At 33.1% G+C, this 17,664-nt stretch overlaps 2 protein-coding genes across 4 annotated transcripts in view; one reads left to right on the top strand and one right to left on the bottom strand.

Moving 5' to 3' along the window:
• The window catches only part of LOC147839992 (uncharacterized), a 782,854-nt gene that overhangs the window by 414,468 nt on the left and 350,722 nt on the right, over nucleotides 1–17,664 (top strand). The gene's annotated exons all lie outside the window — the stretch shown is intronic.
• pomt2 (protein-O-mannosyltransferase 2) lies at nucleotides 1,118–16,857 on the bottom strand. Of its 3 annotated transcripts, XR_015512695.1 has the most exons (23): nucleotides 16,732–16,857; nucleotides 16,358–16,636; nucleotides 16,179–16,263; nucleotides 15,979–16,083; nucleotides 14,147–14,255; nucleotides 13,944–14,052; nucleotides 12,489–12,648; nucleotides 11,403–11,509; nucleotides 11,232–11,314; nucleotides 11,038–11,147; nucleotides 10,760–10,796; nucleotides 9,385–9,451; nucleotides 9,245–9,305; nucleotides 9,081–9,159; nucleotides 6,730–6,881; nucleotides 6,551–6,642; nucleotides 6,378–6,454; nucleotides 5,761–5,832; nucleotides 4,358–4,417; nucleotides 4,169–4,274; nucleotides 3,954–4,094; nucleotides 2,019–2,130; nucleotides 1,118–1,908 (listed from the first exon to the last, which is right to left on the bottom strand). XR_015512695.1 is itself a non-coding variant. In XM_087289314.1 (22 exons), the coding sequence occupies exons 2-22, from the start codon at nucleotides 16,633–16,635 to the stop codon at nucleotides 1,803–1,805; spliced, it is 2,271 nt and encodes a 756-aa protein (XP_087145440.1). In that variant the 5' UTR covers nucleotide 16,636; nucleotides 16,732–16,857; the 3' UTR covers nucleotides 1,118–1,802.

The raw sequence follows: 17,664 nt of genomic DNA on the forward strand, positions 1-17,664 counted from the left end.
GTTCTATGTCAAACAAAGTGATTCTCTTTATTGTTAATAGTTCTCTGATCTCTTTAATGGTCTTTAATGGCCTTTTCTTGATATTGATCTTGGATGGTAACGTTATTCGGAAAAAATACATATTTTTATCTAATAAAGCTGTTGAAGTCTCAATCAGAATCATTCATAATTGCTACCCAATAAACAACAAACTAGGTCAATTTAATAACAATATTTCCTTCAAATGCTCATTTTGTATTCAATATGGTGAAACACTAAATCTTTTAGGCCTATTTTGGGAGTGCACTTATTGTAAAGTCATTTGGGTTGACTTTTCCAATTTCACAAAAATTGTATTATTTCCAAACTTTTGTATTTCCCACAAAAATTATATTCTTTAGATACTTTCTGAATTATTGTAAATTTATAATTAATTGTTTCCCCCCCCCCCCCCTCCTAAAATTTACATAGACAAATGTAAATTTTCAAAGAAACACCCTTACTATTTTTTTTAAAGAAATTACTTTATATGTGAACTCTTTAAAAGACCCTAACAGTTTTATTGCATGTAAAACACTTTCTTGGTGTAAATCATTTAAACTTGTTTAATTTGCTGGAATTTTAATTATGTAATCATTTCTGTCTATTTGTTTAAACTGTATCTTTGTAAACGTTCTTTCTTGCAAAATAAGTAAAAATATATATGAATAAAATGCGAACATTAATATGTTTAGCTTTCATACAGAGTACTCGAGTAGTATTATGATAGAGTGTTAATATAATATAAGACTCAAGACTCAGTCAGGCCAAAAAACACAGCAGAACAATCTTCTGTAAAGCTACAAAAAAGGCAGTAATTATAAATAGACCAAAAATAAAAGTTATTGGTAAACATAAACAAGTCTAGTTTCAGCACATTTTAACGTATCATATCAATATTTTTAACAGAGTGTTCACTTAATTTATTTTAAAACACTAAAGCAGCATCGTTCATGCACTGTTGTGTAGCATTATTACTTTGATCAACCCATTTTCAAATGCTTTGTACATAGAATTACACCAAAATATCAATTTTAAAGACATTAAAAAAGGGATGGTATTGTAAAACTGGTTGAAGAAATAACTATCAACACCTCTATACAGATCATGTCTCTAAAAGACAGAAGGTCACTTTATTATACTTGGAAAAATAAAATATTTGTAAAATTAAGTAAGTAAAATTCAAGTAAAAATACAGAGCTATTACAATGTTGGTGATTAATGAAAAACATATATATTTTCAGTCAATTGAGCCAGAAAATGTGTTGCTATCAAATGCAACACAACCTAAATCCAAATAAATGCACCTGAGTCAGTCTGTTTACAATTTGCATTTAAGGCAATAATTTAAAGACAATATTGCAAACAATTTTTTATCAACAATTCAAACACGAACTCAACTGAAATTTTCAGGAAAGACTGCTCATTACATTACAGTTTTAAAACAGAAATGCTATTAAACATTCTCAAACTGAAATGATTTAAACACAAACAAAAAGGTTAATGCTTTATACATCAGCATCTTCAAAACTAGAAAGGCACTTCAATGTTTTTTTTATCAATTTATTTCAGTCCAGCTACAGCAGTTGCACAACATCAGATTTTTATGTAAAATACATGACTGTAAAATATCGTAATTTTATACAATACAAAAATACTATTTGAAAATTTTCAACAGCCTAAAATCAGACTAAATGCTGTCCTTTAACACGGAAATGTGAACATGTAACAAATGAAATAGTTTTGAAAACATTTTATCAAGTGAAAACACTTAAAACGTTTGTCTAAAACTCCCAGGATTCCATCCACCTGAGGCCGGCCATGGAGGAGGCAGAGTCATGTGCCAGCGGCCCTCTCATGCCATAGGAGAGAGGGTGGAAAAGATAAAAGCTGAAAACAGACGACAGCGGAAATATCAGGTTAAGTATCAATATTAATAATGTATAAAATAGGACTTACTTTGTAATTAGTTAATTACAACTAAACTTGTAGATACTCACCTGTAGATAAACCCTAAGAGGAGCACCGACTGACCTCCCCTCATCAGGTAATGAGATAAAGATGAGCTAAAGAGAAGCTGCAAATTCTGAAGGAGGATGTCCAGAGTAATACCTTAAATAAAGAAGGTTTAAACTTTATATTTAGATTATTCGTTATTAGATTAAACATTATTAGATGTATTGGATTACGCGTTATAATTATATACATTACTTGTAAAAATCTGACAAATATGTTCAGCAATGCTGCAGACTCACAGTTTGAAATAAAAACACAGCAAGACCACAGAAAACTTTATATATTGTTAGATAAATTATTGGAAATCCAGATAAAAACTGTTAACTGTATTCTGAAAGTAATTTTAAGAGCAACTAAAGAAAATAAAAGGAGGAAATTTGAGCAAACACAATATTCGAAAAGTAAAATAAATAAATAAATTTATATTAATAAGCAGAATTTCAGTGTTTAAAAAGTCTGATTTACAGTGCTTTTAAACTTTACAATAACAAACTATAGAATATCTTTCAGAGTACCTTTTGTTAAATATGATGCTTTTTCTAATGTTTTTTTCTAATGTTTTTAAATGAAAACTGCCAAATTCTTACATCAAGATCAAGGCAAAAAGAGCACATGAGAAGTCTTGTTTTCTGAGGTATTCATTAGTGAAGTCAATTTATGATTACAAAAAGATAAAGAATGAACACAATTCTGTCATTTTATATAAGCATAAAGTATTTCAAGTATGTTTTATTTCTCAAAAAAAAAATTAAAATCCATGTCTTTAAATTAAGGCCTTAATTTGCAGAAGACACATTAAACCTTTTTAAGATCTTATTAAGACCTGTAGTATAATTCTGTGTAATGATTAAGTCTCAAGTTGCAAACTAAGTTTAAAAATGGATTCATATGTGGCTTTGTTGTTGATGCCAGGAAAAAACTACAACAATATTTTTAATTTATTAATATTATTATTATTATTATTAGTAGTAGTAGTAGTAGTAGTAGTATTTAGAGAGAGAGAGTTAAAGCACACTTTTAATCCTATTCGTATTGCCCATATTGTTTCTTACAATATATTAAACAAGGGCAGGCTCTGCTTTCATTGGTCAGCCCAGTCTCTGTTGTGATTGTGTATATAGACCATTTTGAGGGATGTAAACAATAACAACGGTCCTAATGTATTTCCTGTTTTACATTTTTAATTTCCATAGCTTCCGAGAATCCAAAGGGTCATCAAATCGATAATGTTATGATAGCTGTTTTAACGTGAACATATGATTCAATTGCCTCTTGTTACAGTTATGATATAGTTTAATAACAAGCAGGAAATGTTCATGGGCCAATGACATCACCACAATGAAATGGTCTATATATTAGAAACCAAGCCAAACCCAATTCAATTTATTGGAACTGTAAACTGTATTTGCTTTCAGAGTGCAGAAAACAGTGTCTTCTTAAAACTTCCACAACACAAACCAAGCCTTCCGAGCCTCAGCTACAACTACAGCAGGGTCAAAACATACATAATTTGTGGGCAGCCAGTGAGGACTACTGATTAACATTATGCAAATTTATTACAGCCTATGTAGGTCTGTCCAGGAAGAAGGACAGAAGCAGTCCTTTTTTAAGAGACAAATCACTAGAGACAATATTACACAATACATAAAAAGATAATGTCTAAAACTTAACTGGGCTGGCACACTAATTAATACAACTTTTCACCTCCATAATAAACTAGAAGTAAAAAAAAAAGCTTTCCTAAAAATAAGTCTTTACAAAAGTAAGCTGACGTCTCTACAAATCCACTAGTAATTTTTAGTGAAGCTACTTAATTATGAATTTTCAGTGCACAGGTAAGATGTCAGTGTGATAAGAATCTCATCAGATTTCCACCAGTTGATAATGTGGTGTGTTAGTCATCATGTTAGCTTTTGTACCTGTTAGCATACTGCTGAACATCATGGCAGGAAAGTAATGATGGTAGTAGAGTATGCGACCCATGATGTAGAATGGGAGATAGTGTAACAGCCAACCCAAAAACAGCATCCCGCCACCCTCCATAAGTGTGTGACAATGCACTGAAACAAAACATCAACTCTTTTAGACCTGATCATTTACTGTAAACAGCACAAACATCTGCATTGCTGCTTACCTTTCATCATTCCCTCCATCTTCACTCTTCTCTGCACGGCTAATGAAGCCACCGTCAGCAGGATTACAAATAGAGCCAGACTTAACAGGTTCAGCCACCAAATGACCTGAGGATGTGATGGGATATTTACTAATGATGGAATAAGAGGTCTTGGAAAATGGAGGACAAAAAAAGGACAGAGACACTTACAGGGTTTCCAAGGAGATAAACACGGTATTCAGTTTCATTCACTCCAGAAAACCTCAATCCCTGTTGTGAATAATAAATAGAGATATGAGATAAATATGAGATTTTGTCTGTGTGTGTGGGTGCGTGTGTAAATGAGATATGTTTTTGTTTAGGTGGCTAGGTAAAATTAAAAAGTATTAAATGACTAAAACATAAAACAAAATCTACCTAAAATGACAAAAGCACAATAATATTTTTAACAATAAACTTAAACTGATTAAAGATCATTATTAATATTAATAAATGTTGTAATATTGTAACGGTTTATCATAGGGCTGAAACTTATAATCAAAAAAATTATTGACACAAATTGCAGTAATCAACGCTTCGTTAAAAAAAGTAACGCTTCACTTCCTGTCTGTTTAACATTTATTTGATTTGCTAAATATAATTAATAATATAATATAATCCTGAGGATTAACCCCAGGATGCCGGGGTTAAACCTCTTTATCGAAGGACATCCTGGGATTTTTGGTTTAACGTCTCATGCGAAAGACGGCACTCACTGAGCAGTATTCACCTTATTCTCCGCCGACGAGTGGGCGCTGCCATTTGAATCTTTTTGGCTTGAGACTTCGGGTCTCATTCACCTCCATTCATTTTTTGACGTTAAAAACTGCTCATTACGCTGCTTGATGTTGCAATTTGATATTTTCTTATTATATTATTCTACTTGGTCTGTATAGCCATGCAAGCATTTGTTTGTAGAGCAAGTAGTTTGACCGTTTTCTGCCGTTTATTATTCCTAGTCATTTCTCCCATAGGCGACTGAATTGGAAGTTTTAAGACAATCGCGAAAACAGGAGCACTTCCGCATTTTAGAATACGGTCAATAGAGTCCCTGTCACTATACTGGGGTATAGGAGCCACACAGACTGCAGGTTGGGCGCCCCCTGCTGGACTCACTAACACCACTTCAGGCAGCAACCCAGCTTTCCCATGTTAAGTTTATGAAGAGGAATTTGTTATTTAACGACATGTCATTACATTTCAGTAATAAATATACAATTAAAAACAACAAACAAATGATTACATAAATTTAAAAAGATTTTTATCGTTAATGCATGATAATATTTCTGAAAAAAAGTTTCCTGGAATAAAGTTTATTGCAATATGTGTGTGTGTGTATGTGTGTGTATATGTGATTGGCTTTTATAGACTTTTTATAACCATTTCAGTCACAAGATGTTCAAAGTAAATAAAAAAATGTGTTTGATAAATCGATTATTAATATAATCGATAGCTGCAGCCCTCGTTTATAAATACAATAACACTTAAAAAAAAGAAAAATCACAATATTGATTAATTATATCAATTTTAGTACATCAATAATAATAATTTAAAAATGCTTATACACAACTTACCTGATAGTTAATGGGCCAGTGCCAGGGTTTAGAGTTCATCTCGTTGTCCTTGGGCTTCAAACCACTGTTTCCCTACACAAAAACATTATCAATCTAATATATTGGTTCATTTAAAAGAAGTTGCATTTGATCATTTTTATTCACAAAAAAAAGAAATGTAAATAGGTTAAATGTTTTAGTATAGGGATTTTAGTTTCCCACACTCCACAACAAAAGGTGGTGATGAGGAGAGATCCCCTCACATGATTGTAAAGCGCTTTAGGTGTATGGCCATACACAATAAATGTGCTATATAAACACATATTACATTACTCTAAATTAAACTGTAAAGGCAACAGAAGAAGAGAAATGCAAGCATAAAACAAAGTAGCCCATATATGTGGCGCTTTGCTCATTCTTGATCTTAACTGCATTATAGAAATCACTTTGGAATTAGAGCAGTGCATTTCAGTTTAAAGACTTTTAATCAACTTATATTCTGGAAAATACTGTCATTTAAGTCAGAAATCATTCCCATGTGGTAGAACATTTATTAATAGGGAGATTATCTTTAATTAGAAGCAATTCCCACATGAAGAGCAATTTTTAACAGGCAGATTTTCTTTCAAGAGTCTTACCCTGATCATCACAATATGAGACTCCCAGAGGATCTCCAGGAAAGTGGGTTTGAGTACTGCAAGACTGATGTTGGGCACTGTGCACACAGAAAAATCACCACACCAGCAAATGAACAAAACTGTAATTTTCTACCCATTAAATCAATATTAAAAAAAAAGCTATACAGGCATACGTTTAGGGTTGATGTGGTCCTCAATGTTCCACTGCGAATTTGGGGTCTCTTTGACATACGGGCTGCATGTGACCTCCACTTGCTCCCATCCCCTGTTGAATAGTAAAATGCACAGTATTTTCTGTGATATGTTTATTGCAGACCGGCTGTGAGGTTTTGGCTGAACAAAATAATCTCACCATTTGGGAAGGGTCTTTCCAGAGGAGCAGAGCACACAGCCTGTGGCGCGATGAAGAAAACGCACTTTACTGCGCAGCACCTTCACTGGATCTCCCTTCCTTCCTCCACACACCTCCACCTGCCACAGGTCATTCACATCACCACTTCCATTCTGAAACCAAAACTCAGAATTACGGAAATGTGTGATGCTCCTTGTAAACAATTGATTAAGATCAAAGTATGAATGAAAGATGCAATTGTGATAGTACAGAGGGCAGCAGTCATGTTTACAAAACACTGAAATAAACTAAACTTCACCTGAGAAAACTGAACTGAGGCAGTTTTAATTTACTAGAACTTCTATGTTAAGCTGCTTTGACACAATTTACATTGTAAAAGCACGATAGAAATAAACATGAAGTCAATGTTCAAGAAACAAAACATTTATTTTCTGCATTTAATTTAAACCTATAACTGACAAACCTTAAAAGACAGACCAGTTGTAAGCTCAGAGGTTGTTTGTGTGTTTATGTTTTTAGTTGCTTCAATCTACTCATTTATAAATCCATCATTTAATAGTAGAGTTATTGCAGAACATGACATTACTCATGTTTCTATACAGAACATTACACAGATGTGAAAGAAATCTTTAGCTCCACACACTCCAGTGAAGCACAATCGAAAGGATAGTTCACCCCAAAATGACAATTTTTCAGTGGATTTATACACCATGCAACATGTAAGTGATTTTTTGTCTTAAGTAGAACATTAATGAAGATTTTTATCTAAATCTGTGGTCTCAAGTCTGAGGATGAGCAAATTAACTGTACGTTTTCACTTACATTAAACGTGCGTGTATTTAACAATAAGCTTGGAATGTATTGTAATAATACAATAACAATAATAATAAACTTTATTTTTACATATAGCATCTTTAAAAGTAGCATCTCAAGGCACTTTACAGACAAAAAATGTGCAGCAGTAAAAGATACATGCATGAATGCAAAAAACATCTATAATAATAATAAAGTTAAACACATAAAATAATAATAATAGTTATAGAACTAAAATCATATAAAAGTCAAATAAAATCAAATAAAATTGTTTCTATAGACAACCAACAGATTTTAATAACTATTTTGATATTTCTCTATTGTTTTACATATGACTGAGTCATTCACAATACATCAAAGGTTTGTAGTTCCCCCCTTATTAAATCAGTTAGGTACATAGCTTTTTATTTTATTTTTATTGTTGTGATCATTCATTATACCTTTTTGGTTTGGACTACTACTTATAATAATTCCAAAGATGTCCTTATTCTTTTCAGTGTGCTCATGATTAGAGAAAAGCTGTAGGAAAAATACCAGAACCAGTGATGTTGAAAAAGTAGGCGGACAGTCATTCAATATATTTTCTTCTTTCACGTGACGTACAGTATTTATTCAAGTTAAACAGCTTCTCAACATACTTCAACATTCACATCATTCATCAGCATTCTATATTAGTTTGGGGTTGCCAAAGCGGAATGAATTGCCAACTTATCCAGCACATGTTCAGCAACCCATCTATGGGAAACATCCATACACAATCATTCATTATGGACAATTTAGCCCACCCAATTCACCTGTACCGCATGTCTTTGGACTGTGGGGGAAACCGGAGCACCCGGAGTAAACCCAAGCGAACACAGGAAGAACAAGCAAACTCCACACAGAAATGCCAACTGATCCAGCCGAGGCTTGAACCAGCGATTCTCTTGCTGTGAGGCGACAGCACTACCTACTGCACCACTGCGTCGCACTCAACCCTCCCATAAAAAGTTATTACAAACATTACGATGACAATTTAACAAAAATAGTTTAAATGAATGTAATAAAAGAATTAATAAAAACATATGGCCAAACAATTAACACTAAATACTGTAATGTTGTATAAAAATGGCCCATTTTGATTTCTTGTTATGTACAAAGCACATTGTAGTTTCCCAGTTTCCAAAGACATGTTTTACAGGTGAATTGGGTAGGCTAAATTGCCCGTAGTGTATGTGTGTGAATGAGTGTGTATGGATGTTTCCCAGTGATGGGTTGCAGCTGAAAGGGCATCCGCAACATTAAAACACATGCTGGATAAGTTGGCAGTTCATTCCGCTGTGTTCCCCAGATTAATAAAGGGACTAAGCTGAAAAGAAAATGAATGAATGAATGAATTAATTAATGAATTAATTAATATTAATATTAAAATATTTAACTGCCTGATCAGTTCATCATTCCACCTCGGAAGAGTTGTTAAGTACTCGTTTTTTTTCAGAATTGACAAAACCCTATAATATATGAATGGTAACATAATATAGGAATGATAAAGTACTCACAATGCCATAACCTGTGACCTGCAGGTGTTTTTTGGTCAGGGGCGCTTCATGGAAATGACTATGAAGATTTCTTGTAGTTCTGATGATGAAAACCAAGTTTGCATTGTTTTAAACAACATGACTTTAGAATTATTTTGTCACTTTCAGAAAGACCTGACACTTACTCTTTATGCTCCAGTCTAATGATGTCACCATGACGGACGAGCTCTGGTGAGCCTGTGAGATCTTAGCAGAGTACAGAGTTATTGACTCAAGTGCAATGTGTGTTTAAAGAAAATTAATCAAATATGCATTAAAAACTCACCGTCAGAGTTGTCAAGTCTCTTGACCAACCACAGGTTGTTAAAATCTTTGTGTAAATAGGCAGTAACCTACACAAATTAAGATGCAAAATGGATGTAGATAGGAAAATGATTTATCATTCTTATAAAAACACAACAGACATCCTAAAATAATAAAGTCTTAAATGTACATATACACTTCCAAAGAGTTTTTGGATTAGGTCTATTATGATACAAAGACTTAATTTATTTGATCACAAATTGAGATCCAAAATAATCAACAATACAGTTAAAGGTTATTTATGTTGGAGTTATAGATAACTTTTTTCTATTGAAAAAATACTTTAAGATGTAATTAAATAGTATGATGGATAATGTCTACATTTTTAGCTCACTCTTACTGCCACAAATTCCAACATTTGTGGACACTAAAGTATGTTCTTGATCTTCTGAAAATTAAAAGGAACAGAAATTGTTTGTAATAGTTTATAACAATATAATCACTATGAAATATATCTGCATTAAAAGTATTTTCACATTTTTTAATTCCAGAAAGAACTGAAGATGTTTTATAATAGAACCGGTCAGCTACTCTCTCTTGATCAAACGTAATGTAAATGTAATGTGTGTATTTATATAGCGCATTTATCGTGTATGGCCATACATCTAAAATGCTTTATAATCATGAGGGGGGTCCCTCCGCACCACCACCAGTGTGCAGCATCCACTTGGATGATGTGACGGCAGCCACAGGACAACAGCGCCAGTGCGCTCACCACACACCGGCTATTGGTGAAGTGAAGAGACATTGATAGAGGCCATAATCATAAGTGCCAATTCAGGGACTTTTGCCCGGACACGGGAGTTACAACCCTGCTCTTTACAAGAAGTGCCATGGGATTTTTTAATGCCCACAGAGAGTCAGGACCTCAGTTTAAACGTCTCATCCGAATGACGGCGCCCACTGACAGTGTAGTGTCCCCTTCACTTTTACTGGGGCATTTGGACTCACACAGACCATAAGTTGAGCGCCCTCTGCTGGCCTCTTTAACACCAATTCCAACAGCAACCTAGTTTTCCCGTGTGGTCTCCCGTCCAGGTACTGACAAGGTTCAGACCTGCTTAGCTTCAGTGAGTAACCAGTCTTAGGCTGCAGGGTGATATGACTGTCAAACCCCAATCGTTTTAGAATAAATGTTTAAATCAAGACTGCAATACGTTATAAACATTAAGGTACTCAATAAACATCAGTTCTTTTACATACAACATCATGCTATTATTACATACAACATTAGAATATTGCAATAATAAAAAAATAGTAAAATATTACAGATAATGTTAGGTTTGATTAAAAAGATAGTTGTATCAAATATGAATTTACTGTCACCATTTACTCACCCTTTACTTGTTTCAAATCTCCATTAGTTTCATTCTTCTGTTCAACAAATAAGAAGATATTATAAAGACATAACCTGAAGCCATGGACTTCCATAGTGTTTATTTTTCCTACTTGGGAAGTCATGGTTACAGATTCTCAGCTTTCTTTAAAATATATTCTCTTGCATTCAACAGAAGAGAAAACTCAGAACGTTTTGGAACCACTTGAAGGTGAGTAAATAATGAGTAAATTTTGGGGGGTGAACAATCCCCTTAAAAGCAGATAAGAGTGAACTGACCTGCTGCTGGTGAGCTCCAACCCCCTCCGGGTAAAGGTGCCAGTGAGAGTGCAAATATCCTCCTGCAATTCGCAGATTTTTCACTGTTATGACTGAGCCATATGCCAGATCTGTGTGAAAGGAGGCATAAAAGCCCAGTGTCAAACATGGAATCTTTAACAAAATCCAAACTTTAAAAAAAAAAATTTTTTTACACTCTGGCATGGAGGCGTTGTGTAGATTGTTTCCAATCAAGCGAGACTGGAACGCAGAGCTGAAGAAACCATCTCCGGGACCACTGTGAATTAAAAAAAAACATCAATGCTTTCTTATAATTAACCAACTAGCTGTTTTGACAATAAAACAAGAGATTAGGTCAAACTTACCTCCTGTTTAAGACAATGAAATGAATGGCGAATATTGTCGTGTACAAGAACAACGGAAGCATTATCAACCCAAAAACTCGAGCTAGTAAGTGCTTCCCAAAATCCACCTGTTGAACAAGAAGTAAATATTTTCACAACTAGAGCATACAGAATCATGGAAATGTGTTGGGACAGAAAGATTTTTTATAATGGCAAAAAACTGAACCTGATTTTTTACATTTATTCATTTCAGCAGATGAGTTATCTAAAGCAAGCTTTTTGGCCTTCATAGAGTATTCAGTATCACTTAATAATATTATATAATATTTTAATAGTCACTTTTAAAATATTTTATTCACACATTTTGTTGAAGTTACATTGCAACTACATGGCAAAGAATTTACATTAGAATATTAGTAAACTGTAAGATTAGGGTTAGTTTAAGTTGACAAGTTTCTTATAGTCTGGAGAATGTCTGTTGGTGGAGCATTGTCAGTAGATATAAAGCTCACAGTCTGCTAATACATTAATCAGAAGTACTTTGCACGGAGTTACAGTATAACTTACAATCAACAAAATGAGCAAAAGGGAAGTAATCCAAAGATTTTTTTCTTCAGTCTGAAGGAAAATACACATGAAGCGCTTCTTTTATCACATTCAATGAATTTGTGCATGTACTATACTGTATATAGTAGTTTCATATATAGTAGTTTTATTGATTCACTTCAAATGTTGACTACCGTATTTAAATAATACACATTTTAAAGGCTAAAATTTGAAACAATAGCATATACATTTGAAGAATAAATTATTAGCACTCCTATGATTTTTAGTTATTTTTCAAATACTTCCCACAACTAGTTTTCAGCCTAATTTTTCAACATGCTAGCTTTAACAACTGATTACTTTTGTCTTTTGCATAATGTCAGTACTAAATGTATATTTTTATAACTAAGACATAAAATTTTATCCAGAAGAAAAATAAAATAGGAAATACTGTTTAAAATGTGTTTGCTCTCCTAAACATCTCTTGGGAAATGTTTGAAAAAGAATTTATATTTCGCATGGGGGGGGGGGTAACTTTGCCTTTCAACTAGAGTTTTATACCAGAGATAAGCTGAGGTCCCCAAGCAGTCTCCAAAGATCAAGCGCTGTGTTGATTCCAACCAAGAGAATGACAAACAGCCCCACAAACTTTACACCAAGAGACCCAGAGAGGCATAGCCCTGTCAGAAGCAGCCAGAACCACCAGGAGAAGCTGAAAGGCCTGAACACAAGGACAAATATTTGCATTCATGATGCATAAACAGAAATGATAAAGCTATCCACACATCTGTCCACACAACATTACGGCATTTCGAATTATAGGTTGCACTTCCAGTTTGAGGAACTTACACCGAACTTTAGTAAAACATTTTTTTAATATAATAAAGTTGTGCTACAAACAATCTATATGCATAATGAAAGTGAGAGGTGTGTTTATCTTTGTGCTTTTTTTTATCTATTATGAAGTGAATGTTATGCTTAGTATTTTAAAGAAACAATATTATCACAACTGTGGCCAAAGTTCCTCCTGATTATTTTTTCTTTATATTCGCTACACAACAGTAATATTTATCACATCAATGATGTTACTGTGGAAAGATAACTTGGGTTTTCTTCATTTATTCATGGTCTACTCCACCTAAAGTAATTTGTTAAATTCATTAAGTTAACATTTAATATTCGATTGGTGAACTGTATGGAGAATACTAGCCCCTCACTTTCACTATCACTGACTGAAAATTAGAATTTCCATGACCTATAAGGAACAGAACAACAAAAAGCTATTGTTTCTATCTCTGAGAAGGCAGAAAAGAAACATTTTAAGAGTCTGACTTAAATGATTGCGGATTGGCACCTAAAAATAGCCTAACAAGAGGCAAAATGTGAACAACGCAATAAACAAACTGTGTAGAAATAAACAAAATTACATATTGCCAAATGGAAAGTAAAAATTAAAATGACAAACAAAAATCCCTGATATTCCATGACTTGGTCAAAAACAAATAAATAAAATGTTCTGTCTCCAAATGTCTGAAATAGACCTTTAAAAATTCCATGGTATTCCAAAAAATATTATGACTTGTGGTAACCCTGTTTACACTTAGAAGGATTCAGATTTCTACCTGGATCAATGTTTATCCTTTTCTCATTCATTTTTATTAAATATGATTATTTGAATAAGTATTTAACTTTGAAATGATTTTAACTAATAAATAGTGTTAACACATTGCTTAATAAAAGAATGTTCAGTGCATTTGCCTGTCTCCTTATAACTATTTTCACTCACTGCGAGTGTTGAAGCTGGCTTCTGCTGATGAAACTGCAAACTATCTTAAGTAAACTTTATTTATTTAATTAAATCTCTGACTCCGGCTCTTCTTCATCTGACAGACTGGTCATTCCATGGGTTAAAACTGTAAATAATCTTAACAACTTCAATGGAAGTTACTCCCATAATAGTAAAATGTGGATAGAGATGGATGATAGAGACAGTACAGATGCTTTAGACTGCTTTACCCGAGTCTTTGCGTGTTGAATTTGACCATGCACAGAACCGAGCCCATGATGAAAAACATCAGAATGGGATCCAGCAGGATATACTGAGACAGGGTGATGCAACCAGTGTCTGTCGTGAAAAAGACCAGTTGATTTAGATTATTATCACAATGACTTTATTAACTACAGCTTACCTTTGTGTTGCTGATGACAGCTGCACTCACCGAAGATGAGCAGAGAGGCTGCGATGAGCGCTGCTGTTGGAGACTGGGAGAGCTCCAGGACAACAAGAAAGGCAAAAGGAGGCAAACAGGAACCAAGAGCAGCACAGAACTATAGAAAATGTAACAATCACAAGGATTAGAGCTCAGAATTATTTATAAAAAAAAAAACAAACATTTTTATATACACCATTCTTTACTTAAAAAAAAGAAATATCCAAGTATATTTACTCAAACTCAAAAGTAGTTTTGCATTTTTTTTAATCTTATATTTAATCTTTATCTATCATATCTACTGCAAATTTTCCAGGTTAAATAATAAACAAATATATACAGTACCCTGTCAAAAAACAAGATGCATGATGAATATACAATATTATTAAATAATATATTTTTTAATTACAACATATGCATAGGAACTATTCATATATGGGTCAAAGTATAAAAAAAATAGAACAAAGCTGGTTAGTTATTAGTAGGGCCAGACAGAATATGCAGATATTTTTTGCTATTTCTGCACAGAATTTTGTAAAAAATCTGCGAATTAATGTAGAATGATTTTGGGTGTACCGTAACTAAAAAAATAATATGTTAAATAAAAAAAAATTATACATTTTTAACTTTTATTTAATGTTTACAATGTAAATTTAATTAGATCCAATTATTTGGTCTCTCATATAATACATGTACCATTTATCCACTAAAAGACAGAACAAGTTGTACTTTAAAAGTTGTATTGTAAGTAAATCATCTACACATTTTCATATTAGTCAGTAATTATATTAAAATTAAATTAAAAACTAAATAAATATAAATGTACACATGTTTACAATCAACTAAATAAATAGACTCAATGATGGGTTGAAATTCTGTGGAAATCTGCGGATTTCTGTGTTCGCAGATTCGTGTGGGGCGACTTATTAGTTAGTATATACATTAAAAAGTGTCCAAATAATTATCATTATTTTTAAAATGACTATTTTTAACTAGTTTTGACTACTCACAATCATTTAAACAAATTCCTTGATGCCATAATTAAAGACCATTTAAGCATCACAATGCAGCCCCAAAATCATAATCTTGATACTTTGCCAGAATGCTTAAAATCACTAGGTTTTAGGTGGTCAGAATAGGCATATTGATGTTGTCTTGATGAGAGTAGTTTTGGATAAAAATATACATTTTACTTAACATTATTTATCCCATTTTTTATGCAAGTTTTTTTTTTTTTACATTACAATAGGCCCCACTTCCATTTAATACGCTTTCCATAAAAAAAATAATTTTCTTTTCTTTTAAAAGTCTCTAAAGCACAATAAGTCTTCATTTAGTGATTTTTTGAACCATTAAAGCAAATGTTAAAAACCTGATTCTATTTTCATGCATTCATTTTCGTTTCGGCTTAGTCCCTTTATTAATCGGGGGTTTGCCACAGCGGAATGAACTGGCAACTTATCCAGCATATGTTTTACGCAGCGGATGCCCTTCGAGCAGCAACCCATCCACTCTTATTCTAACTCATACACTAAAGACGATTTAGCTTATCCAATTTACCTATACCACATGTTTTTGAACTTGTGGGGTGAACTGGTGCACCCAACACGAGGAGAACATACAAACTTGATTCTATTTTTATATATTTTTAAAGTCTCAGTTATTACAGTGACGGCAAAGCTGAATCTTTATCATCATTACTCACACAATCCTACAGAAATCATTCTAACATGATGATTTTATGCTAAATAAATGTTTTCTTGTCAAGAATGCTGAAACTAACTGTGCATTACATTAAACGGCATCTCAAAGATCTGCAAGATCTAAAAACTATAATTTACCGCTCTCATCCCCCAGTAATTGTGGTGCTCATATTTGTCCCCTGGCTTTATGAAGGGAAAGGTCCCATCGTAACCTGTCAAGTATCCAGCGAGGCCGATCAGCATCTGAATGAGAAAGACAGAATCATACCTTTCAGCCACACAATAAAAACGCACAAAATAATTCTGATCATATTCCAGCTATGCATTAAAATACACACCTTTCCAAGGGGCGGATGGACATCAAAGAAGAAGGTGCGATTAATGTAATAGCTTCCCATTTTCCCAAAATGAGTCTCATCCCAACTGCAAATGGACCATAATGTTTACTGCTCGACTGTACACTGACAATAAGCTTAATTTTACATCACAGTGTCATTTTTACAGGACTAATTCTCACCATACATGAGGAGGCTCAGTGATCTTGTAAAAGCGTGTAGATACAGACAACACTATCACCAGAGCCAAAATAAAAACGGGCACATGAGCATCTCTGCTGGGTGAACTGATGTGTTCTCCTCCTCCTCGTTTGGTGATCCTCTTATTTGCACCATTAATAGTCCCATTGTGAGGCTGGGAATGAATCTCAGCCCTCTCGTTTACCTTACATGTTTTTCGATGTCTTACAGCGGATGTGTCTTGTCTTTGAGAGAAATTCTCCTTCGGTCTGACGTCCATTCTTGAAGATGAAGAGGACAGTAATGGGTGAGTAACAAAACCACTATGAACACAATGGCAGAGTTCAGTAACGGTAAATAAAACATTATTCCTCACAGGATTGAAGAGCTTGTGGGCTGGTGGTGTTCAACATCGTGCCGAATGAGATATTCTGTTAGATTTTATTGCAAAGCTCCTGACGTTTTCCAGCTCATGTTGTTGTCCTTAACCATAAACTGTTGTAGATTGTTGGTTTGGGAAGTGTTGGTAATGTCCGCACTTCACTGGCCTCTGCTGGGCAGGAGACGGAGCTGCAGAAACTGTAAATCCAGATCCAGCATGGATGAACCTGAACTGATATTTAAAAAGGGGTTGAACAGAATCACAGCGAATAAGATTAATAAGGGATAATATTAAAAATAGTGCTGGGCAAAATAAAATCACGATTAATCACATCCGAAATAAAAGTTTGTTTTGACAAATATGTGTGTGTATATTGTATTTTGTTATGTATAGCCTGCATAAATACAGACATGCAAACATAAATGTGAGAAAATGTCTATTTTTATTTAAATATAAAATATATATGCATTTGATACAAATTATATATATATATATATATATATATATATATATATATATATATATATATTTATATATATATATATATATATATATATATATATATATATATATATATATATATATATATTTATATATATATATATATATATATATATATATATATATATATATATATATATATATATATATACATATTATGTGTTTGCATTACATACACATAATAAATATAAGTAATGAACACATAAATTGTCAAAACAAACTTTTATTTAAGTAATATGATTAATTGTGATTAATTGTTGTCCAGCACTAATTAAATTATCTGATACTTCATAGAGTCTATCCTAGAAAAATATTTCTACAAAAATTTTAAATTAATTTTGAGTTAGAATGCTGTTTTTGTGAAAGCTTTGAGGAAACAATTTCACATTTATTTGGTCTTGGCAATATCTCCGACTTTTTTGGATT

This window comes from Danio rerio, chromosome 17 (genome assembly GCF_052040795.2).
Source record: "Danio rerio strain M-AB ecotype USA chromosome 17, GRCz13ab, whole genome shotgun sequence".
NCBI classification, from domain to species: Eukaryota; Metazoa; Chordata; class Actinopteri; order Cypriniformes; family Danionidae; genus Danio; species Danio rerio.

Coding starts and splice junctions, on each gene's coding strand:
- pomt2 (XM_087289314.1), bottom strand. CDS start 16,635: ATGGACGTCAGACCGAAGGAGAATTTCTCTCAAAGACAAGACACATCC. Junction 16,084..16,178: donor TCCATCCGCCCCTTGGAAAG/GTGTGTATTTTA, acceptor TTTCTCATTCAG/ATGCTGATCGGCCTCGCTGG. Junction 14,256..15,978: donor ATTACTGGGGGATGAGAGCG/GTAAATTATAGT, acceptor CATTTTCTATAG/TTCTGTGCTGCTCTTGGTTC.